At 43.6% G+C, this 25,728-nt stretch overlaps 1 protein-coding gene across 11 annotated transcripts in view; it reads left to right on the top strand.

The window, feature by feature from the left end:
- Positions 1-25,728, top strand: part of RBFOX1 (RNA binding fox-1 homolog 1) — a 2,849,206-nt gene that overhangs the window by 797,426 nt on the left and 2,026,052 nt on the right. For all 11 annotated transcript variants that reach the window (XM_038762608.1, XM_038762609.1, XM_038762601.1 and 8 more), the window contains exon 3: positions 4,646-4,678. In XM_038762608.1, coding sequence (XP_038618536.1) covers positions 4,646-4,678 — 33 coding nt within the window. The remainder of the gene's footprint in view (positions 1-4,645; positions 4,679-25,728) is intronic.

Below are 25,728 nucleotides of genomic sequence, written 5' to 3'. Positions count from 1 at the left end.
AGTGCTGTATTGGAAGCCAACATATTGCTGAGGCTACACAGAGCATTTTCCCAGGCTCCTTAGAACAATGGAGCCATCTGTCATGGGTCATCAGGGAGACAAAAAATATCCAACTCTAGCACATAACAGTATATGCCCACATGTTTTGTTTTGTCTATCTCCCCATTCTAGACTGTAAGCCCGCTGTTGGGTAGGGACTGTCTCTATATGTTGCCAACTTGTACTTCCCAAGTGCTTAGTACAGTGCTCTGCACACAGTAAGCGCTCAATAAATACGATTGAATGAATGAGTATGCCTGATACTCATCCATGACCCTGAATGTATTCTCATGTCTGGCTACCATGTGAAGACAGTTCATGAACATATGCTCTTCAGTGACTGTTTTTTCTCCATCCTCTTCTTTTTTGTTTTCGTTTGTGATGAGCACAAAACCACATTCACTACACATTAAACAACCTACGAAGTGCAGTAAGAAAGACCCATTTTTCAGACAGTTATTACCTTGATTAGGATATTCCTTGATGATGGCATTTCATTAAGCACTTACTATGTGCAAAGCATTGTTCTAACCCTGGGTTCTTCAAAAACATTCATTCATTCAATCGTATTTATTGAGCATTTACTATGTGCAGAGCACCGTACTAAGCGCTTGGGAAGTAAAAGCTGGCAACATATAGAGACGGTCCCTACCCAACAGCGGGTTATCTGCAGTAAATAAACCATCCCACTATAAAATAATAGTTCTGAAGACCCCAAGTCCCAACACTGGTCAATAGCATAAGCTAGAATTTTGAGAACTCTGAGGAAGTGACGATATTTATTAGGATACTGATCAGATCTATTCCATAAAACAGGGCTGAAAATGTTATGAATCTTAAATGGCAGTTTCCTTGGGATCTGGGGACCTAAGAAAAGGCTGCAATACTAGTAAGCAGCCTGGTTTATAGTAACTGTGGTATTTTATTCAATTGTATTTATTGAGCGCTTACTTTGTGCAGAGCACTGTACTAAGCACTTGGGAAGTATAAATCGGCAGTGCTTCTCTATGTGCCAAGGGCTGGGAAAAGTACAATCAGATTGAACATAGTTCTTGTCCCACAAAGGACTCACAGTCAACTGGGGAAGGAAATGAGGTACTTTATCCCAATACTACAAGCAAGAAAACTCACCAAGGTCTCAGACAGTAGGCTCCTATCAGACTTTAAGTTTTGTGCTCCCTGTAGATACCTCCCAATTTGAGGGCAGCCTAAAAACTGGCTAAGAAACCCAAAGTGATAACCTGGACTTAATAATAAAAATAATGGTGGTATTTGTTAAGTGCTTTCTATCTGTCAAGCACTTTTCTAAGTGCAGGGGTAGATAGAAGATAATCAGGTTGGACAGTCCCTGTCACACAGGGGCTCACAGTCTTAATCCCCATTTTATAGACGGGGTAACTGAGGCACAGAGAAGTCAAATGACTTGCCCAAGGTCACATAGCAAAGAAGTGGCCTTAAGAAAGTTGCTTGACTTCTCAGCCTACATTGGACGCAAACTACTACTGAAGTTTAATTCTAGGATGTTTGTGTCTCCAGTGACTGGAGATTAAGTAGCTGATTGAATCTCAGAGGTTCCAAGCCCTACTTTTTTCTTATTCTTGACCACTGAATCACAGCACTTCATCTCTAAAAATGAAACTACCTTGACAACTCTGCTGTGTTGTACTCTCCCAAGCATTTAGTACGGTGCTCTGCATACAGTAAGTGCTCAGTAAATACCCTTGATTGATTGATTAAGTACTTTTATTTTCCCTATGCATTTCCACAAAAATGATCTTCTATGAACCTCACAACATACCTGTGAGATAGAGGGAGGCAGATATTATCACCTTTTCACCGATGAGAAAACTGAAGCAAAGTGGCTTGTCAAATATTACCAAGTAGGCCAGTGGCAGACTTGGGAGTAGAACTGAGGTCTCCTCTCTCTCAATCCCGTGCTCCGTCCAATAAAATCCATGCTCTGTCCACCAAAAATACTTTCAGCATCAGCTGTTAACTTTGGGTCCCTGTAAGCCTGACCCTCAGTGAGGTGCTAGATCATCGTGCATTTCACCACTAGTCTGAAGAAAGTGAAATCATTCGTGGGGCCTAAATCGAATATTCAAATTACTCCATTTACTAGGACAGCTGCAATCTGTCTGTTCCAGGAATCACTCTTTAGCCTGCTTAACCACACTGAGGCTGGGACAAAGGCAAAAAGCTGGCTCTAATTTGTCCATGATAATTTCCATTTGGCAAGCTAACTAGAAGAGTTCTTCCTCCCCATAATTTATTGCAGAAATAATAATAATAAAAAGTTCCATAAGTAACAGTGCTAATGATACGTGCTAGATCCAGAGCCCTCATTTTCAGTGCAGTTCCTCACAGTTATGGAAATATTCCAAATCAAGCAGCATGTCGGTATTAGACCTGTAGAAATGGCAGCCATCAGAATTGGGACGAAAGAATAGGTCCCAGGGCAAATAATAATAATAATAATAATAAAATTGTGTTATTTGTTAAGTGTTTAGCATGTGCCATAAACTGAACAAAGCACTGGGGTAGATACAAGTTAATTGGATTGGACACAGTCCCTGTTCCACATTGAGCTCACAGTCTTAATTCCCATTTTACAGATGAGGTACCTGAGGGAAAGAGAAGTAAAGCGACTTGTCCAAGGCCACACAGCAGACTCATGGCAGAGTTGGGATTAGAACCCAGGCTCCGAGGCCCCTGAACTGCTTCTCCAGAATAAACCAGCCCCTCCTTTTCCCCTTCTTACCCGATGCTCACCGGGGGAATCAGGGAAGTAGAAGGGTGAGTGAGGCCTTGGCAGAATCAGAACCCATCTGGGTTTCATGGAAATAGGGCATGTTCTGAGAATGGATTTGCTTCTCTATGCCAGCCAGCAGCTGCTACTCAGGTGCTATTCAACTCTTGCTCCAACTTTCTCTAAGCAGGGAAGAGCAGAGAGGAGCAGAGTAGTTGCCAGTTTCTCAGGTTTGCTCTACTCATTTATTCATATCTGACGCTGAGCTTAGCTTATCAAGGACTGGGCTCTCCCCCACATCTAGCTGCTTGAGACTAGTGTTAATCAATCAATCAGCCAATCATATTTATTGAGCACTTTCTGTGTGCAGAGTACTGTACTACGCGCTTGGGAGAATACAATATAGCAGAGTTGGTAGACATGTTCCCTGCTCACAATGATTAGCCTTTTGGCAAGCAATGCAGTTGAAAGTATATGTTTTATCAGTCAACCAATCTATCAGTTGCATTTTTTGAGCATCCAATCTGTGCAGTTAGGAGAGTGTAATAGAGTTGGAAGACATGAGATTACAGACTCATCTCAGGGAGATTAGTCAATCAATCGATCGATCAATAAATTCTATTTATCGAGCTCCTGCTGTCTGCAGAGTACTATACTCCAGGGGAATGCAATATGCAGAGTACTGTAGTAAAACCTTAAGAGAGTACACTAGAATTAGAAGATCTGCTTCATGCTCTCAAGACCCTTGTCATTTGGTTAGGGAGGAAGACTCCAAAATAATTTACAGATAGGTAGAAGGAAAAGCGATTATGTAGCTGAGTTGGAGTGTAAGAGCGTGGCCCTAGGAGTCAGAGGACCTGGGTTCTAATCCTGATCTGCCACTTGTCTGCTGAGTGACCTTAGACAAGCCACTTAGCTTCTCTGTGCCTCAGTTTCCTCATCAGTAAAATGGGGATTCAGTACCTTAGACTGTGAGCCCCTTGTGGGACAGGAACTAACATGATTAACTTGTGTCTACCCCAGTGCTTAATACAGTGGTTTGCACATTATAACACTTAACAATACTATTATTATTATTATTATTATTATAAGAAGAGATATAATTTCAAAGGGGTTCAAAGAAGGGAAATCTGTGATCTGTTGTATGTGAAGGGGCAGGGCATTCCCAGAAGCAGGCAGGTGTGAGAAAGAGGCCCTTGGTAAGAGAGACAGGTATGAAGCCCTGTGAATGGAGAAGCTTGTGAAGAATAAAGAATGAAAGCTGAGTTTTACAAAATGTCCCAGAATACAGATTGACATTGTCACCTTGAGGGCACGTCAATTCAAAGTGAGGAACATCCAGTGATTTGTTTTGGAGATACTGGGTGACTTCTCTGAATCTGAGTAGATTTTCCAGGGAGTTTCCTTTGTGCTGGGGTGCCCAAAACAACTGTCCTCGATTCCGGGATAAGACAATCCTGGGAAATGTAAAGCAAGAAATAACAATGAGCTAATGAATTTAGCAATTCCATTCAGAATACTTTAACATTATCACATCTGACTCACTAGAACTTTAGGTGATTGGTAAATGTTAAAACAAAACCCATCACCCTTAAAGATATGTGTATATGTAACTGTCAGCTTCATAATGGCATTATTGTATTCCATATCTGAAACAGGATGAAGAAATCATTTCTGTGTCTTTGTGGGATAGAAAAATTATTTGTAAAATACACACACACACACATCCACACACATACAAACACACACGTCCCCTCAAGTCATAACAAACTATTGATGTCAGTTTCTTTAAAATGCAATTAATCCAATTACTGGCTTGTTGAATCAATACTAATGTGTTCTTCCTGTAACTTGCAGGTTCTGACAACACAGGCTGCCAGCAAAGTTGAGGTAGGAAATTCTATTTTCTTCTGGTTATTCTGAGGTACTTATGTAATGCTTTTTCATTATTATTATTATTTAAGTGAAATGGGGATTATAGTTCGTGGCCCTGTTGCATCTGATCTATCTGTGGTTTGGATAGTGTTTTAATCAGGCAGACATTTAAAGAGTGCTGAGCATTTTGCTGCTTTTCTGCTGCTTCAGAATGAGTTGGAAAGAAATTGAATGGTATGAAGTATTTGGTGGCTTTGAAATGTGTTGAGTTGAAGGTTAAAATTGCCCCGTTCTTATAGCTATGTTTGCATAATAAATATTTATCCCTTTTTTGTTCTATTTGTTTTTAGCAATTTGTTCCATGCTCTCAAATCCACCCATATCTTACGTCTCTTGGACCATTCCTGTCTTTCTCCTGCCATTCAAGCCCATCCAATGTTTGGCAGTCTTCTAGACTTCTTCTAGAAATCTTCACAGTCTTCTAGACTGTAAGCCCACTGCTGGGTAGAGACTGTCTCTATATGTCACCAACTTGTACTTCCCAAGTGCTTAGTACAGTGCTCTGCACACAGTAAACACTCAATAAATACGATTGAATGAATGAATGAATGAAAACCAAGTGAGTGGCTTGGGCACATCATTCAGCACATTGCTCTTGAAGGTTGATGTTGACTTCAACTTGCCCGCAGGTCCTAGTTAGGTTGCCTGCTCAGTGCTTGCCTCTTTTTTGTTTGTGGAAGCCACAAGTTGTCTGCAGTAACCAGGCTTTGAGGAGGAGTCTGTCATATTGTGGAGGAAGTGTAGACCTACATTTCCCAAAGAGCACCCCCTCAAAGGGTTAGATAAGGGGAGCAGATTTTTCTATTTGGTTTTCCCCCAAACTGAGAGATAACTGTCCCTGAATCTTGGAATCTTTCTAGAGGTGATCATTCAATCAGTGGTATTTATTGAGTGTTTACTATGTGCAGAACACTGTACTAGGTGCTTGGGAGAGCACAGTACAACAGAAGTAGCAGACACATTCACTGCCGTAATGAGCTTACTGTCTAGATGGGGAGGGAGGAATTAATATGAATGTCACTTATATAATTTAAATATATGTACGTAAGTGCTGTGGGGCTGGGGTTGGGGCAATTTCAAATGTTCAGAGTCACATATCCAATGGCATTAAAGACGCAGAAGGGAGAGCAAACCGGGGAAAAGAGGGTTTAATCGGGGAAGGCCTCTTGGAGGGGATGTGACCTTAAAAAGGCTTTGAAGCTGGGGAGCGTGGTGATCTGATGAATGGAGGGGAAGGAAATTCCAAGTCAGAAGGATGTTGTGGGAATACTGGCAGGATCTTCCAGGTGATCACAAAGACCCCTCCCAGCTAGAACAATTCTCTCGAATTTGGGGGGCTCAATTTGTTGCTACTTCTAGCTTCAAAGCGATTGTAAAGAAGGGACTCCTCTAGAGTCCCATGTGTCTTTCTGGAACCAGTTCTTGTACTAGTCACATACCAATCAATCATACCTATTGAGCGCTCACTGTGTTTGGAGAGTACAGTACAACAGAGTTGGTAGACATGTTCCCTGTGCAAGATGAGCTTTCAGTCTAGAGGTCTGTGTAAGAGGACATATGCTATCTAGGACCTTTATCTAGACTTCACTAAACTCCTTGTACTGATAGACTGATGCTGAAGTATCCCATTGTCTCTGTTCTGGGGGTCATAGCCCTTCCAAGTAACTGGTGCATTCTCTACTTGGCAAATGCTTTAAACCAACTATGCAAACCAGTGTCTGTAACCAGTCCTTTGTCTTTCTCCATTGTGTTAATTGTGACAATTCATCGCTCGTCCTCTCCTACAGAAACAAAATATGCTGTTTTCTTTTAATACCATTTGTAGTGGGGGTCTACTTGCATATGCATAAATAAAGGGAAACAATGGAGATCAGAAAGCCCATAATGAGGAAGCTGGTATGTTTTTTGATCTTCATTTACTTTTTAAGAAAGAGGCAAACACTGTTTGTAAAACAAACAAAAAAAAAAACCCAAAAAACGAAATTGCCTGCTGAAATCCAGGATTAGGACATAAATTCTGTGCTGTGTACAAACTCTGACAGTTTCCTGCATGGAGGCATTTCTTCTTTCTTTTCACACAGAGGGGCAAGCAGTCCCAGCACAGAGTTACTGCAGGCATGGAATCCACCTGGGACTAGAAGTAAGTCAGTCTCCTGGGTGTCTGATAAATTGGTTATTCCTGTATGTATCTCTACTACACATTTCCTGGTACAGTAGCCCTAATGAAAAGTTCCTGTTAAGAATAGTGTCAGTCCATGTCTAATCTTGGGCATAGTGAGTCCTGGGAAAGTTATTTATGTGGAGGCTGTAGGAAAAGTTGAAATGAAACCCACTTTTCCTTCTGTGAGGGGAAACTTCCTTCTCATTCATTCAATCATATTTATTGAGTGCTTACTGTCTGCAGAGCACTGTACTTCCCTCCGGACTGTAAGCTTGTTAAGGGTAGGGACCATGACTGCCAACTCTGATGTTCTGTACTCTCCCAAACACTTAGCACAGTGCTCTGCCCATAGTAAGGGCTCAATAAATGCCATCAACTGATTGACTGATTGGCATCTTCTGACATTCACCCTCATGATTAAGAATATACCATCTAGCATCAGCAGTTTTCCTAATGATAACCAATTATGAATCTTTCATCCAAGAGTGCATTTAAACCTTTCTGGAACCTTCTGGTCTTTTCTGCCCAAACAACATCAAGTTGTAACAAAAAATTATCACCCTGTGTTGAAATCTATTTCCCTTGGTTTGCAAAGAAAACAAAGCAGCAAGTATGCACACTATGTTCAAGGACTTTGGTCAGAAACGGGAGCAGAGAGATGAGACAATAGCTAGAAGATTTATATTAACTATTCAGAATCAGAGTTCCCATTAGGAAGGGATTTTTGGATGGTATCCTGGAGTAGTGTGGTCTTGTGGAAAGAGCATGGGAGAAGAGTTCCTGTGTAGTAATCCTACCTCCACCACTTGTCTGCTGTGGCACCTTGGCCAAGTCACTTAACTTTTCTGTAACTCAGTTATCTGAAAAATGGGGATCCAATACCTGTTCTCCCTCCTACATAGATTGTGAGCCCTGTGTGGGACAGGGACTGTGTCTGACCTGATAATCTTGTATCTTTCACATTGTTTAGAACAGTGCTTGTCACATAGTAAGCACTTAATAATAATACTAATGATGGCATTTGTTAAGCGCTTACTATGTGCAAAGCACTGTTCTAAGCACTGGGGAGGTTACAAAGTGATCAGGTTGTTCCACGGGGGGCTCACAGTATTAATCCCCATTTTACAGATGAGGTAACTGAGGCCCAGGGAAGTTAAGTGACTTGCCCAAAGTCACACAGCTGACAATTGGCGGAGCCGGGATTTGAACCCATGACCTCTGACTCCAAAGCCCATGCTCTTTCCACTGAGCCACACTGCTTCTCACATGCCACAGTTATCAGATACCACAGTTATCGTTATTATCATTATTACAACTATTATGATCATAATTATTTTAATACCCACAATAGCTTTTTTCTGTATTCTTCCTCTCTGTTGCACATATCTGTAATTTAATTCATTTATTTATATAATCTGTTTATATTAATGTCTGCCTCCCGCTCTAGACTGTAAGCTCGTTGTGGGCAGGGAGGGTGTCTGTTATATTGTTATATTGTACTCTCACAAGCGCTTAGTAGAGTGCTCTGCCCATAGTAAGTGCTCTATAAATACACTAGACTGACTGACTGACTGACTGACTGAGTGATGTTATTTCTCCGGTCCACCAGCCCTGCTGGGTCTCCAAGACTCGTTTCCCGGAGACTATTTATGAAACCTGCTCTTGCATTTCAACTCACTTATGGATTCCTTAAGGGCCCATTTATGCTGTGGCTTAGGGATGGGAAATTTAAGAGTCCATAGGATTTTGCTTCCAACCTCATCCTGGATCAACATGGCCAATCAGGGAGATTGCCCCTCATGGCAGTCCTGTCCAAATTTTGACTGTGCAAATGTCCTTCTGTACCACCTCACGCAACACTTTCCACTCTCAAATGATCAGCGTGGCTCAGTGGAAAGAGCCCGGGCTTGGGAGTCAGAGGTCATGGGTTCTAATCCCGGCTCCACCGCTTGTCAGTTGGTTGACTTTGGGCAAGTCACTTAACTTTTCTGGGCCTCAGTTACCTCACCTGTAAAATGGGGATTAAGATCGTGAGCCCCACATAGGACAATCTGATCACCTTGTATCCTCCCAGCGCTTAGAACAGTGCTTTGCACATAGTAAACGCTTAACAAATACCATCATTATTATTATTATAATCAGGTTGAGTCAGAGGAGGAATTCAGGAGTGGTTCGGTTGACATGGCCTAAGGATGGGAAATCTGGAAACCCACCACTACTTCACCTTTGAATTATGCATCTGTTTAAACTGAATAGCCTTAAGGCTATTCAGGGTTTCCTAGTGAAAACAGCATATCTCTTGGAGTCCGGAGGCAATTCCCTATTGAGGATTAAAAGAAGTAATCTGTAGAAAGGCTGAGAAAATCATGTTCCCTCCTTCAATCAAGTTCACTAACCAATTGATGAGGTTCAAGTAACTTTGTTCTCAAAATTTTTAGCAGTGATCCCTGACCTTATCCTGAAGCTTACCTGGTCTTTGGTGTTACATATTTGTACATTCCATTGTCATTGACGGTATAAATGTTCCATCTCCTATTGATCATCCAATGAAGGATCACTTGATGGCTACACGTCCACTGGACTCCTGTTCCATCTAGAAGAGCAGCATCACCAGAATAACAAATGACAATTAAAGTAATAATGATAACAATTTTTATCTAGCCCTTAATATGGACCATATTAAGGAAATGATTTAAGAACACTGTAAAACAAAGACTATAAAAAAATGTTTCAGCCCATCCGAAAACTGGCAGTCAGTTGAGGAGAGGCAAGGAAGCAAAAGAGAAAATAGAGCCAGACACTGAAGATACTAAGTACAGCAACACAGCGAGGGACAATTTTTTGTGTACCGTGGCTGCCTGAGACCTTTCATCCTGCTTTGGCCTTTTCAGTCACCCAAAGACAAACTTCACCATCAGTGGTTTCTTCTTTGAATATGAAGGGCAACTAGAAATGTGGATCAAGTGCTGGGGTAGAAACAAGATAATCAAATCAGATCTATCCCTAACCCAAATCGGTCTCACAGTACAAGAGTTAGGGAGAATGGATAGAATAATAACAGTAATAATTAGACTGCGTGGCTTAGTGAAAAGAGCACAGACTCGGGAGTCAGAGGACATAGGTTCTAATCCCAGCTCTGTCACTTGTCAGCTGTGTGACCTTGGGCAAGCCACTTAACTTCTCTGCGCCTCAGGTATCTCATCTGTAAAATGGGGATTAAGACTGCGAGCCCCACGTGGGACAACCTGATTACCTTGTATCTATTCCAGTGTTTGGAACAGTGCTTGGCATGTAGTAAGTGCTTAGCTAATACCATTATCATTAGTATTATTAATAACTGTGGTATTTGTGAAGTGCTTACTATATACAAAGCCCCGCACTAAGCACTGGGGTAGACACAAGATAATCAGGGCTCACATGGGGCTCATAGGCTAAGTAGGAGGGAGGGTAGATATGGAATCATTTTGTAGCTGAGGGAACTGAGGCACAGAGATGTTAAGCGACTTGCCCAGGGTCACACAGCAGAAAGAGACAGAACGGGAATTAGAATCAAGGGCCTCCAACTCCTGAGCCCATGCTCAATCAATCAATCAATCAGTTATATTTATTGAGCTCTTACCATGTGCAGAATACTGTATTAGGCACTTGGGACAGTACAATATAGCAGAGATGATAAGAGGTTCCCTACCCACAGTGATATTACAGTCTACAATCTACAGTCTTAACCCCATTTTGCAGATGAGGGAAATACAGTTTGGAAAGGGCACAGGTGTGGGATTCATTCATTCATTCATTCAATCGTATTTATTGAGCTCTTACTGTGTGCAGAGCACTGTACTAAGTGCTTGGGAAGTACAAGTTGGCAACATATAGAAGACCTGACTTCTAGAGGACCTGACTTCTAATCCTGGCTCTACCACTTGTTTGCTGTGTGACCTTCAGTGTCATTTTAACTTCTCTGTGCCTCAGTTACCTCCTATGCAAAATGAGGATTCAATACTTATTTTCCCTCCTACGTAAACTGTGAACACTATGTGGGATCTGATTATCCTGTATCCACTCTAGTGCTTAGTAGTGTGCTTGGCTCATAATAAGTGGTTAACCACCCTCACAATTATTATTATTATTTTTATCATTATTATTATGAGGAAACTGAAGTACAGAGAGATGGAGCATCTTGCCAGAGGATTTTCAGGGGAAGGTCAAGGACTCAGAGCTCACAGGGCCCGAGAATGATTTTTGGAATCTTTGTGCAAAATCCCCTCCAATAAACGGGAGAGGAGTTTCTTTTGTCTCATCTCCGGTGGTCCCAGATGAGTCGAGTTACTGGCACTGCCTCCCTTAGCACTCCTGACAGCAAGTTTTCTCCTTCTAACCTGGCCTCCGTCTAGCACCGTGGACAGGCTCTTTCTGTCTTGGAATTGTGAGAGCAGATTGGCCACCCTTCAAACGTCGGACAGATTTTACACGGGGAAAAGAGATTTTCCAGCACTTAGGAAGGCACTTAGAGCTGCACGCTAAGGTTGGGAGGACAAGGGCTGAATTAGCTAGGAAACCTAATGTCCATCTCCCCCTCTAGGTGGTAAACTCCTTGTGGGCAGGGAATGTGTCTACCAACTCTATTGTATCATATTCTCCTGAGCACTTAGTACAATAAACTGCACACAATAAGCACTTAATAAATACCATTGACCGATTGATTGAGACACAATTTGCATTTTTCAGCGCCCCTCCCCATAAATCACTCTTTTAACTTAATGGCGTATTATTATGCCTGAATCAATTTTAATGGTATTCATGAAGTGCTTACTGTAGGTCAGGCATTTTACTAAGCGCTGGGATGGATGCAAGGTAATCAAGCTGAAAACAGTCCATATCCCGTACAGGACTCAGAGTCTTATTCCCCATTTTACAGATAATGTAACTGGAGCACAGAGAAGTTAAGTGAATTTCCCATGGTCAAACAGCGGACGAGTGGCAGCGCCTGGTTTAAAACCCAGGTCCTCTGACTCTCAAGCCTGTGCTCTTTCTACCAGGCCATGCTTCTTCTCAGAATCATCTGAGTAATTTCATCATTAACTCACTTCACTTGCCTTGTGCAGATACAGATATCATGACATCAAGCGCTTAGTACAGTGCTCAAGCGCTTAGTACAGTGCTCTGCACACAGTAAGTGCTCAATAAATACAATTGATGATGACATCACAGCTAAAGATGGGCAACCTAGTTAATTTGCAAGATCAATAATAATAATAATAATAATGGCATTTATTAAGCGCTTACTATGTGCAAAGCACTGTTCTAAGCGCTGGGGAGGTTACAAGGTGATCAGGTTGTCCCATGCTCACAGTCTTAATCCCCATTTTACAGATGAGGTGACTGAGGCACAGAGAAGTTAAGTGACCTGCCCAGAGTTACACAGCTGACAAGTGGCGGAGCCGGGATTTGAACCCATGACCTCTGACTCCAAAGCCCGTGCTCTTTCCACTGAGCCATGCATACTTATGTCATTATCCACAGAAACCATTACACTGACAGGATATTTATAGGTTTAAAATACCCAACTTTTTAATTCTGATATGTGGTGATTTCTCAGTTCCCTAGTCACCAGGAAATAAAGTCTGAAAATGCATTTTTACCATTATCCTTCAGTCTCCTTGCCTGTGATCCCATGTGCCCTATGCATCCTTTATTACATCTGATTGACGTTTCTGTAAATATCATTGAAAATTAGCCTTGGCACAGTCTCCTCAATTTAAAATACTACCTCCCTGTCATCTCTCAATTTATCACTCCAAGGGAAGTTAGCAGCTTCCTTTGGACAGGATCCCCTAAAATGGTATGGTGATTTATATGCTTTCGCTTCCATCTCATTGGGACTTAGAAAACTTTTCAACTGATGGGTTCCTGGAAAGGAAGTTAGGCCTCACCACAGTTTGATAATGTAATAATAATAATGATTCTGGTACTTGCTGAGCGCTTGCTAAGTACCGAGCACTGTTCTAAGTGCTGGGGTAAATACAAGTTAATCAGGTTGGACACAGTCCCTGTCTTAATCCCTATTTTACAGATGAGGTCACTGAGGCCCAGAGAAGTGAAATCGCTTGCCCAAGATCACACAGAAGTGACGGAGCTGGGATTAGAACCCAGCTCCTTCTGACTCTCAGGCCCATCCTTTATCTTCTATGCCACTGTGAACTTTGTGGCACTCAGTGAGCTCACCCTCAAGCGGCTCATCGCTCTCTCAAAACCTCCACAGTGAGGTAATAATAATAATGATAATGATAATGGCATTTGTTAAGCACTTACTATGTGCAAAGCACTGTTCTAAGCGCTGGGGAGGGTACAAGGTGATCAGTTTGTCCCACGTGAGGCTCACAGTCTTCATCCCCATTTTACAGATGAGGTCACTGAGGCACAGAGAAGTTAAGTGATTTGCCCACAGTCACCCAGCTGACAAGCGGTGGAGCCGGGATTAGAACCCATGACCTCTGACTCCCAAGTCCAGGCTCTTTCCACTGAGCAACACTGCTGCCCAGATAGCCCACTGCCCTGGAGATGGGAACAAGGTGGCATGTCTCCAAGCTTGGCACCGAGAAGTTTCATGCATTTAGCCTAACTCTTCCCCATCCCCAGTGTTTGGCCAGTTCCATTTTGGTGGTGTCGCCATAAAATGGTTAGTAGTTCCTAACAAGCCTAGCCGGCAGTGGAAGGCAACATTACTTGCCCATGACCAGCTAGGAAGAGGAAGCACAGTGAGTCTGTTTTGTCCAGGCTTCTAATTCCTGACCAGTCCAGGTCATGCCCAGTAGATTTATCAGGACACTTAATTTTTTTTCTTTAATGGTATTTGTTGGGTGCTTACTAGGTGCCAAGGATTGGACTAAGCATTGGGGTAGATATCAGTTGGTCATGTTGGACACAGTCCATGATCCCTCATGGGGATCACAATCTTAATCCCCATTTTACAGGTGAAGGAGGTGAGGCCCAAAGAAGTGAAGTGAGTTGCCCAAGGTCAGACATGTGGAAGAGCCAGAATTGGAACCCAGGTCCTTCTGACTCACAGGGCCATGATCTATCCACGAAGCCAGGCTGCTTCTTTAGAAATAAAAGCAAAGAATGAGGAAGCACCTCAGAAGACACGACCATCAAAGGGCTTCTACATGAGTTTCTAGGATCCGCTTAAAAGGGAAGCCTTTCATTCATTCATTCATTCATTCATTCATTCATTCATTCATTCAATCATATTTATTGAGCACTTACTGTGTGCAGAGCACTGTACTAAGCACTTGGGAAGTACAAGTTGGCAACATATAGAGACGGTCCCTACCCAACAGCAGGCTCACAGTCTAGAAAGGGGAGACAGACAACAAAACAAAACATATTAACAAAATAAAATAAATAGAATAGTGAATATGTACAAGTACAATAAATAGAGCAATAAATCTGTACAAACATATATACAGGTGCTGTGGGGAGGGGAATGGCATTTATTAAGCGCTTACTACATGCAAAGCACTGTTCTAAGCACTGGGGAGGTTACAAGGTGATCAGGTTGTTCCACATGGGGCTCACAGTCTTCATCCCCATTTTACAAATGAGGTAACTGAGGCCCAGAGAAGTGAAGTGATTTGCCCAAAGTCACACAGCTGACAATTGGCGGAGTCGGGATTTGAACCCATGACCTCTGACTCCAAAGCCCTGGCTCTTTCCACAGAGCCACGCTGCTTCTCATTACTTGCCACCCTGCTTTCTCCATGCTTGCATACTGTCTCCCCCCGATGTGCCTGAGCAGTCGTCTGCCCGGCTTCTTCTGCGCCTGCGCACTACACTGCCTGCCATGCCATCAGTGGTCAAAGCTTAGCTACAACCAAATGTGTAAAAATCTTTGCTCTAGACCAGTTCATTTGAAGCACAGAGTGATTTACTGCAACCACTGAAATCTTCATTCCACAGAAGGAGGGCACCCTTTATGCACTGAATTTCCAATGGAAATTCATCAAAGGAATACATCTCCATTATGTAATGTGTGATGCACATTCACAATGTATTGCATTTATGTAAATAATAATTTTACCAGGAAAAGACTTCAGTGAGGCGACTCCCCAGAAAGTGAATCTTTTCATTAAACATAAAATATATGACTTGTGCAGAATGAATAAAAGCTGCACATTAGTCATCAAAGGGAATGTAGACAAGCACAAGTTTTCAAGTGCTGTGGAGGTTTCTTTAATCCTCTTATTTTCTTCTTTTAAGGCCTAATCTTTGCTAGCTAACTTTGGATGTTAGCCATTTTCATCAATAATTTTCTATATCACATGCTCCCCTGAAAGCGACGTGGGACAGATTTTATAAGGTGGCACTTGGTAGTCATTTTAAGACCGAACCTTGCAGAAGGAAAAGGATTATCTCCTGACCAAACTCTGTCCAGCAATGTTTATGACAGCTAAAAGATCTATCAGTGATTCCCTCTCCTTGCACCACAGCACGTGAACATTTTTTTCCCACAGCAGCATACGAGAACCAAACTAAGATGTCACGTACATAATACAGCAGATAAATGACCCAATTTCCATGTCCGCATGATGAATGGAATGCAAGTTCAGCACACACAAATTTGCACTTTAATTGGCACTGCATGATTCTATCCTTTTCCGTAAAGTCGCTACTGTACCTACAGTAGACAGCTTTCTCCTTCAAATCATTAAGCCAGCTTTATCACACAAATGCACACACTTTTTTTTTTTTACCCATTTATCTCCTCACAGCTTGCCCTGCTGAGAGAGAACTGAGTTACCCGGGCTCAGCTGTTGAACTGAAAATCTGTGTACTTGATTTTCCCTGACTTCATCACAGACCCAGAAAACCCAAGATCCGGCCCAGCTTTGCTGCAGTGACACCAAAGCAAGGGAGAGTTCAGCATGGAACACTTGCAGGAATAATTTCTCTGCTTTCAACATTCAACTTCTTGCCTCATTTTAATGACTTCCTGCTGATAGTTATACGGTAAATCTAAAGTCGACAGAGGGTTGCAATTTTGACAAATTCCTGCACCGGTGATTCATGGTGAAATAAATACGTTGATGAATATCCCAGATTTAAAATTCTGAAAAATTGGAGGATCTCCCAACCAGACTTTGAAGCCCTATGGCCTTTAGAATAAAAAGAAAAACTAAAGAAGAAAAACAGCTATGGCAGTCACACATCCTCCTGGATATAAACTCACCCAAGTTAGTCGTAGAGAAGGTTGTTCTGGCTTTCTTAACACTTTTCACAGCCAGAAATGCCTGCCTTACGATAGAGGCTTGCATGGCACAATGTAGTCCTGGATAATAACAATAGCAACAGTAAGAAGCAGCGTGGCTCAGTGGAAAGAGCCCGGGCTTTGGAGTCAGAGGTCATGGGTTCGAATCCCAGCTCCGCCACTTGTCAGCTGTGTGACTTTGGACAGGTCACTTCACTTCTCTGTGCCTCAGTTCCCTCATCCGGAAAATGGGGATTAAGACTGTGAGCCCCCTGTGGGATAACCTGATCACCTTGTGACCTGCCCAGTGCTTAGAACAGTGCTTTGCACATAGTAAGTACTACCATCATTATTATTAATAATAATAATGATTATAGTAGTATTTGTTAAGCTATTACTATATGATAACCACTGTTCTAAATCCGGGGGTAGAAACAAGATAATCAAGTTGAATACAGTCTTAATCCCCATTTTAAAGATGAGGTAACTGAGGCATAGAGAAGTTAAGTGATTTTCCCAAGGTCACACAGCAGACAAGTGGCAGAGCCCAGGATTATAATCCAGGACATTTGACTCCCAGGGCCATGCTTTTTCCACACTCCTCCTAAGATCATGTTTAGACAGATCCAATTGGAGACTCTGGAACTTTGGAACAGGGTCTGGTTTTGAACATTTGCGGAAGTTTCCCATGGCTGTAGAAAACAGCACCATACTCCCTGTCTCTCAAACCAAGAATCTTGGAATTATTCTGGACTCATGCCTCTCATTCAACCCTCACATTCCCTCTGTCATGAAATCCTGTTGGTTCTACCTTCACAACAGAATAATAACAATAATTGTAATAATCATACTAATAATGATGAATAATTATGCTTACCCTGTGCCAAGCACTGTTCTAAGTACTGGGGTAGATACCAGTTTATCAGATTAGAAAGAATCCCTGTCCCAGGTGGAACTCTCCATTTTAATCTCGAGGCACAGAGAAGTGACTTGCTCAAGGGCACAAAGCAAGCAATTGACAGAGAAATTGATGATTAGAACCCAGTCCCTCCAACCCCCAGGGCCCATGTTCTTTGGATGTTGTTTTTTATTTCTAGAGTCTGCCCTTTCTGCTCCATTCAAACTGATACCATGTTAATCTGTGCACTTATTCTGTGTTGATTACTGTATCAGCCTCTTTACTGGCCTCCCTGCCTCCTGCCTCTCTCCTCTCTAATCCATACTTCACTCTGCTGCCTGGGTATCCTTCTGAACATGCAGTTCAGTCCATATCTCCCCACTCCTCAGAAACCTCCAATGGCTGCCCATCCACCTGCACATCAAAGAGAAACTTTTTTACCATTGGCTTTAAGGCACTAAATCTTTCAGATCTCCTACTGCAATCAACCCCACACGGTTCACTTCCCTGTTGCCAATCTACTCTCTGAACCTTGATCTCTTCTGTGGAGCCACCGACCCCTTGTCCACATTCGCCCTTCCTGCTTCACATCTGAAAATCCACTACTCTCACCACCTTCAAACCTTCTTAAAATCCAGTCTCCTCCAAGTGGCCTTCCTTGACTAAGCTCTCATTTCCCCGTCCTCTCTCCCATTAGCATGGCTCTTTACTAAGTATACCCTTTAAGAACTTTGATATTCACTGGCCTATGCACTTTACTAAGTACCCTTTAAGCACTTTGATATTCAACCCAGCTTGACAGCACTTACCTAAATATTCTTATCTATTCAGCTCTCTGTAATTTAAATGTTTGTAGAGGTATTTTTTAAGCAGTTACTATGTACCAGGGACTGTAATAAGTGCTGGGGTAGATACAAGCTAATCATGTTGGACACAGTCCATGTCCGACATGGGGCTCACAGTCTTGATCACCATTTTAGAGATGAGGTGACTGAGACACAGAGAAATAAAGTGACTTATCCAAGGTCAAACAGCAGACAGATGGAAGACCATGGATTCAAACCCAGGTTCTCTGCACATTCCTGGATTTGGTGTTTATTGTGAAATCCAACAGACTTTACTCCACCTTAATCCTCCTTGACTTCTCCCACTTCTGCTGGAAAAACTCTGTTTGGTCTCACTGATGTTGACGTTTCCTGGTTCTCTTTAACTCTGGTTGACCCAATTTGGTCTCTTTCCCTGGATCCTCCTTTGCCTCCCACTCCTGGATTCCCTTCTATTCTCTATTTACACCCACTCCCTTGGGAAACTCTTCGGCTCCCATAGCTTCAAATACCCTTTCTGTGTGGATGACTCCCAAATTCCCTCCTTTTCTGCAGGTTCACATTTCCTTTTCCTTTCAGGACATCTTTACTTGGATTCCCCATGGACACCTCAAGCTTAACATATCCAAAACAGGACTCTAGTCTTAGCCACTAGGCTATAAACTCATTGTGGGCTGGGAATGTGTCTGCTACCCGTTGTATTGTACTCTCTCAAGCACTTAGTATAGTGCTCTCAATAAATACTGCTCAATAAATATCCCTTCTCCACACGTTATCACTACTGACAAGAAAGAAACCATGTAGCCCAGTGGAAAGAGCACAGGCCTGAGAATCAGAGGACTCTGGCTCTGCTACTTTTTTGCTATATGACCTTGGGCAAGTCACTCAACTGCTCTGTGCTTCAGTTTCCTCCTTCGTAAAATGGGGAGTCAATACTTGTTCTCCCTCCTACTTAGACTGTGATCCCCACGAGGGACAGGGACTGTTTCTGACCTGATTATCTTCTATATGCCCCAGCACTTAGTACAAACATTCTCAACAACATCTTCATCCTCCCTGCCTCACAATCCCACAACATTGGTATTATCCTTGACTCATCTCTCTCCTTTCAATCCAGTCAGTGCCCGTATCTTCAAATAGCCAGAATCTGCCTCTTCTTTCCAATCCGAACTGCTACCAAGCTGGACTAAGCACTTATCCTAATCTATCTCTACTACTGCATCAGCCTCCTTGCTGATCTCCCAGCCTTCAGCCCCTTCCCTCTCCAGTCCATACTTCACTCTGCTGCTCATCACTCTTCTGAAAATAAGGCAGTCTTCACGTCTCCCTATTCCTCAGAAACGTCCCGTGATTGTCCATCGATTTCCACATCATCGTTATTGTCAGTGGTATTTAAGAAGTGCTTGCTATATGCACAGCACTGTACTAAGTCTTGGGAGAATGCAAAACAACAGAGGTGGTAGACACATTTCACAACAAACATAAACTCCTCTCCAACTTTTACCCAGACCACAAAGTTCATTCCTCTAAGGCCAACCTACTCACTGTTCTTTCTTCTCAAATTTTTCACGTTACACCTTTATTCCTGCCTGGAATTCCCTTCCCACTCCTATGTGAAAGGCCACCACATTCCCCTTTCTCAAAGCCCTATTAAAATCACATCTTCTCCAGGAAGCCATCCCTGACCAATCTTTCATCTCCCCATCTTATTTCCCTTCCCTTCTGCATCACTTAGTCCAATGCTCTTCACACAGTAAGCACTCAACAAATACCATTGGTTGAAGGATCAGTTACAGCGTGGCTCAGTGGAAAGAGCATGGGCTTTGGAGTCAGAGGTCATGGGTTCGAATCCCAGCCCCACCACATGTCTGCTGTGTGACCTTGGGCAAGTTACTTAACTTCTCTGAGCCTCAGTTACCTCATCTGTAAAATGGGGATTAAGACTGTGAGTCCCACGTGGGACAACTAGATCACCTTGTATCCCCACAGTGCTTAGAACAGTGCTTTGCACATAGTAAGCACTTAACAAATGTCATTATTGTTATTATTACACTTTAGAGTCTGTACCATCTTTGGACTTACGTACTCACCCCTAGCCACACAGAACTTGTTCTTTTTCTCTGCTCCTTTCCTTATTTGTACTTTATTTTACTGTCTGTCTCCCACTCGATTCTGTGAGGGCAGGGATCATGTCTACTCTATTGTAATCTGCTAAATAATTAATATAGTCTTCAGCACATTGTAAGCATTCAGTAAATAGCACTGACTGATCAATTAAGTAATATTGGGCTGGGCAGCATTAGATTGTTAATCCTTATGGACAGGAATCATGCTTTCTCCTTCTGTTGTGCATCTGATTTACTTTCCCAAGCACTTAGTGCTCTGTCTTTTCAGTTTTTGTTGTTGGGCTAACCCCAAACTCAGATAATTCTCAGCCTTCTACCACCAGCCCCAGGTTATCTGAGCTCTGGAAGATGCATTACAGTGGGGAAGGGGTAGAGAATCATACACTGGAGACTCCTCTGCAGGGCCCCAGGGTTTTTTTGAGGATTTTCTTGTCATACATTCATTCATTCAATCATATTTATTAAGCACTTACTGTGTGCAGAACACTGTACTAAGCATTTGGAAAGTACAGTTCAGCAATAAAGAGAGACAATCCCTGCCCACACCGGGCTTATAGTCTAGAAGGGGGGAAACAGACATCAAAACAAGTAAACAAGTATCAATATAAATAAATGGAATTATAGATATATACATATATATGTAAGTGCGGTGCTGTGAGGCAGAGTGTTGGGAGTAAGGGCAACGGGATCCAGTCAAGGTGACACGGAAGGGAGAGGGATTTGAGGAAAAGGAGGGTTTAGTCTGGGAAAGCCTCTTGGAGGAAGTGAGCCTTCAGTAGGGCATTAATCGGGGGAAGAGTGATTGTTCAGTGGATTTGAGGAAGGAGGGCGTTCCAGGTCAGATATAGGATATGGGTCAGGGGTCAATGGCGGGACACGTGAGATCGAGGCACAGTGAGAAGATTAGCACCAGAAGAGCAGAGTGTATGGGCCCAGATATAGAAGGAGAGAGGAAGGTGACGTAGGAGGGGACAAGGTGACGGAGAGTTTTGAAACCAATAGTAAGGAGCTTTGGTTTGATATGGAGGTTGATAGAAAACCACTGGAGATCTTTGAGGAGGGGGGTGACAGCCCAGAACATTTCTATAGAAAGATAATCCAGGCAGCAGAGTGAAGGAAGGACTGAAGTGGGGAGAGACAGGAGATTGGGAAGTCAGAAAGGAGGCTGATGCATTAATCCAGACTGCACCCAAACTGAGCCCCACCTTGATCCTCTCTTCCTCCTTCTCCCCTCCCCATCCGCCTTTCCCCCTTCCCGTCCCCACAGTACTTGTGTATATTTGTACATATTTATTACTCTATTTATTTTATTAATGATGTGTATATGGCTATAATTAGAGAAGCAGCTTGGCTCAGTGGAAAGAGCACGGGCTTGGGAGTCAGAGGTCGTAGGTTCTAATCCCTCCTCCGCCACATGTCTGCTGGGTGACCTTGGGCAAGTCACTGCACTTCTCTGAGCCTCAGTTACCTCATCGGGAAAATGGGGATGAAGACTGTGAGCCCCACGTTGGTCAACCTGATCACCTTGTATCCCCCAGCGCTTAGAACAGTTCTCTGCAGGTAGTAAGCACTTAACAAATGCCATTATTCTTATTATTCTACTTATTCTGTTGGCATGGGCACCTGTCTACTTGTTTTGTTTTGTTCTTGTCTGTCTCCCCCTTCTAGACTTGAGCTCATTTCCCTTCGCCGCTCTCGTACCACTAACCCACAGCCCTGGATCACTGCCACTGTCCGCCTCCTTCGCTCTTATGCTCAAGCTGCCGAACGCTGCTGGCGAAAGTCTAAACACCATGCCAACCTCGTTGACTTCAAGTTTATCCTTTCCTGCCTTGACTCAGCCCTCTCTTCTGCCAGACAAAACTATTTCTCCTCCCTTATTGACACCCATGCCCATCACCCCCGCCAGCTCTTCCGTACATTCAACTCCCTTCTCAGGACCCCGGTTCCTCCCCCTCCTCCTTCCCTCACCCCCAACGATCTGGCCTCCTACTTCATTAACAAAATTAAATCCATCAGGTCCGACCTCCCCAAAGTCACTTCCCCCCCTTCTCCAACCCCCCGGCTCTCAACACTCTCTGCTACTCTCCCATCCTTCCCAGCAGTATCCTCAGAGGAGCTCTCCTCCCTCCTCTCAAGTGCTACTCCAGCCACCTGTGCTTCTGACCCCATTCCCTCTCATCTCATGAAATCTCTCGCTCCATCCCTTCTCCCCTCCTTAACTTCCATCTTCAACCGCTCACTCTCCACTGGTTCCTTCCCCTCTGCCTTCAAACATGCCCATGTCTCTTCCATCCTAAAAAAAACCCTCTCTTGACCCCACCTCACCTTCTAGTTATCGCCCCATATCCCTCCTACCATTCCTTTCCAAACTCCTTGAACGAGTTGTCTACACGCGCTGCCTAGAATTCCTCAACAACAACTCTCTCCTCGACCCCCTCCAGTCTGGCTTCCGTCTCCTACATTCCAGGGAAACTGCCCTCTCAAAGGTCACCAATGACCTCCTGCTTGCAAATCCAACGGCTCATACTCTATCCTAATCCTCCTCGACCTCTCAGCTGCCTTCGACACTGTGGACCACCCCCTTCTCCTCAACACGCTATCCGACCTTGGCTTCACAGACTCCGTCCTCTCCTGGTTCTCCTCTTATCTCTCCAGTCATTCATTCTCAGTCTCTTTTACAGGCTCCTCCTCCCCCTCCCATCCTCTTACTGTGGGGGTTCCCCAAGGTTCAGTGCTTGGTTCCCTTCTGTTCTCTATCTATACGCACTCCCTTGGTGACCTCATTCGCTCCCACGGCTTCAACTATCATCTCTACGCTGATGACACCCAGATCTCCATCTCTGGCCCTGCTCTCTCCCCCTCTCTCCAGGCTCACATCTCCTCCTGCCTTCAGGACATCTCCATCTGGATGTCTGCCCGCCACCTAAAGCTCAACATGTCGAAGACCGAACTCCTTGTCTTCCCTCCCAAACCTTGCCCCCTCCCTGACTTTCCCATCTCTGTTAACGGCACTACCATCCTTCCCATCTCACAAGCCCGCAACCTTGGTGTCATCCTCGACTCCGCTCTCTCATTCACCCCTCACATCCAAGCCGTCACCAAAACCTGCCGGTCTCAGCTCCGCAACATTGCCAAAATCCGCCCTTTCCTCTCCATCCATACCGCTACCCTGCTCATTCAAGCTCTCATCCTATCCCGTCTGGACTACTGCATCAGCCTTCTCTCTGATCTCCCATCTTCGTGTCTCTTTCCACTTCAATCCATACTTCATGCTGCTGCCCAGATTATCTTTGTCCAGAAATGCTCTGGGCATATTACTCCCCTCCTCAAAAATTTCCATTGGCTACCAATCAATCTGCGCATCAGGCAGAAACTCCTCACCCTGGGCTTCAAGGCTGTCCATCACGTCACCCCCTCCTACCTCACCTCCCTTCTCTCCTTCTCCAGCCCAGCCCGCACCCTCCGCTCCTCTGCTGCTAATCTCCTCACCGTGCCTCGTTCTCGCCTGTCCCACCATCGACCCCTGGCCCACGTCATCCCCCGGGCCTGGAATGCCCTCCCTCTGCCCATCCGCCAAGCTAGCTCTCTTCCTCCCTTCAAGGCCCTACTGAGAGCTCACCTCCTCCAAGAGGCCTTCCCAGACTGAGCCCCTTCCTTCCTCTCCCCTTCATCCCCCTCTCCAACCCCCCCATCTTACCTCCTTCCCTTCCCCACAGCACCTGTATATATGTTTGTACATATTTATTACTCTATTTATTTATTTTACTTGTACATATCTATTCTATTTATTTTATTTTGTTAGTATGTTTGGTTTTGTTCTCTGTCTCCCCCTTTTAGACTGTGAGCCCACTGTTGGGTAGGGACTGTCTCTATATGTTGCCAATTTGTACTTCCCAAGTGCTTAGTACAGTGCTCTGCACACAGTAAGCGCTCAATAAATGCGATTGACGATGATGATGATAGGGACTGTCTCTGTTTCCAATTTGTACTTCCCAAGCGCCTAGTACAGTACTCGGCACGCAGTGAGCACTCAATATATATGATTGAATGAATGAACAATCCAGGCAAGATAGGATGAGTGATTGTACTAATGTGGCTGCAGTTTGGATGGAGAGGAAAGGGCAGTTCTTGGTGATGTTGTGAAGGTGAGACCAGCAGAATCTGGGGATGGTTTGGATATGCGGGGTGAATGAGAGAGCGGAGTCAAGGATGACATTAATATAGGTTCTGTGCACCCAAAGTCAGAGGTCTTCAAGTCACCAGAGCTGAGTGCTTCAGCATCATTTAAGTTCAAGAAAGTGAATTCACTGTCACTGGGAAAGGTTGGGTTTTCTTTTTTAAGCTTCTGTTATCAGGAGCTAAGTTGTGCTGCTGGTATGAAATTCCATGGAGTGGCTTTGTGGTTTTCTCCACATGGTGACACACAGAGATGTTGTAGACCTCGACGATGCTTTTTAAAACTGTGAGCCCCACGTGGGACAACCTGATCACCTTGTGACCTTCCCAGCGCTAGAACAGTGCTTTGCACATACTAAGCGCTTAATAAATGCCATTATTATTATTATTATTATTGGCATGTCATGGAGTTAATGGAGCCTCTTTCCTCTGTAATACAGTGCTCTGCACACAGTAAGTGCTCAATAAATATGATTGAATGAATGTAATCTCACATTTCCTCCTGCCTCCATGACATTCCTTTAAATGTGTCCTCTTTGTGACTTTAGCTCACCATGTCCTAAACTGAACTCATCTTCCCTCCTAAATCCTTTCTTCCACCTAACTTCCCCATAAGAGTTGGAAACAACACTCTCCTCCCTGTGTCTCAAGCCCACAGCTATTTTGGCAATTATGATCAACTCCTTCTCTCCCTTTCAACTCTGAATCTGCCTCTTCCTTTTCATCCCGATGGCAACCACTCTGGTTCAGGCATTTTTCATATCCTGCCTTGACTTTGGCATCAGCCTCCTCCCTGTTCTCTCGGTTTTCCATCTTTTTCTTTTCTGGTCCATCGTATACTCTTCAGACTACTCCTCAGGAATCTAAACTGGTTACTCATTCCTCTGCATCGATCAGAAACTCCTAACCCTTGATTGTAAGACACTTAATCATCGCTCTCTTGCCCTCCTACTTATCAGCTCTCCTCTCCATCTACACCCCAGCTTTCTTTCTTCTGTTGCTATTATCCCTCCTCCCTAACCCCCTCCCCTGACTGGAATTCCTTCCTTGTTCAAATTTGACAGGTCACAGCTCTACCCATTCTTGAAGCCATTTTGAAATCAACATCTCCTCCAGGAAGCTTTCCCAGATTAAATTCTAATCTCTTCTTCTTATCTCCCCCTTCTATTTCTCCAGCTCTTAAAACTCTTAGGCTTTCATACACTTTTCTATGTCCTTCATATCCAATTATTTAAGCACTAAATCACAAACCTACATCTTTTTCCTTCCTCCTATTTGTACTTTATTTTAGTGTCTATCTCCCCCACTACGTTGTAAGCTCCTTGAGGGCAAGAATTATGTCTACTCATTCTATAATTCTTTCCCAACATTGAGTACAGTGCTCTGCCACAGTAAGGGCTTAATTAAAAACTCCTGATTGACTGATAGACTTTTATTAATGGCATATTACTAAAGCATTTCCCACATCATAAATAATTTCCAGCAGTTTAGACAACATTTATTTCCATAGCATTATACATTCCCAACTTCTGACTGCTGAAGATCAAAAGATATGCTCTTGGGCTCACATTTC

The sequence above is a fragment of the Tachyglossus aculeatus genome, chromosome 21 (assembly GCF_015852505.1).
Source record: "Tachyglossus aculeatus isolate mTacAcu1 chromosome 21, mTacAcu1.pri, whole genome shotgun sequence".
Lineage (NCBI taxonomy): Eukaryota > Metazoa > Chordata > Mammalia > Monotremata > Tachyglossidae > Tachyglossus > Tachyglossus aculeatus.
This window is presented reverse-complemented; position numbering and strand designations above follow the sequence as displayed.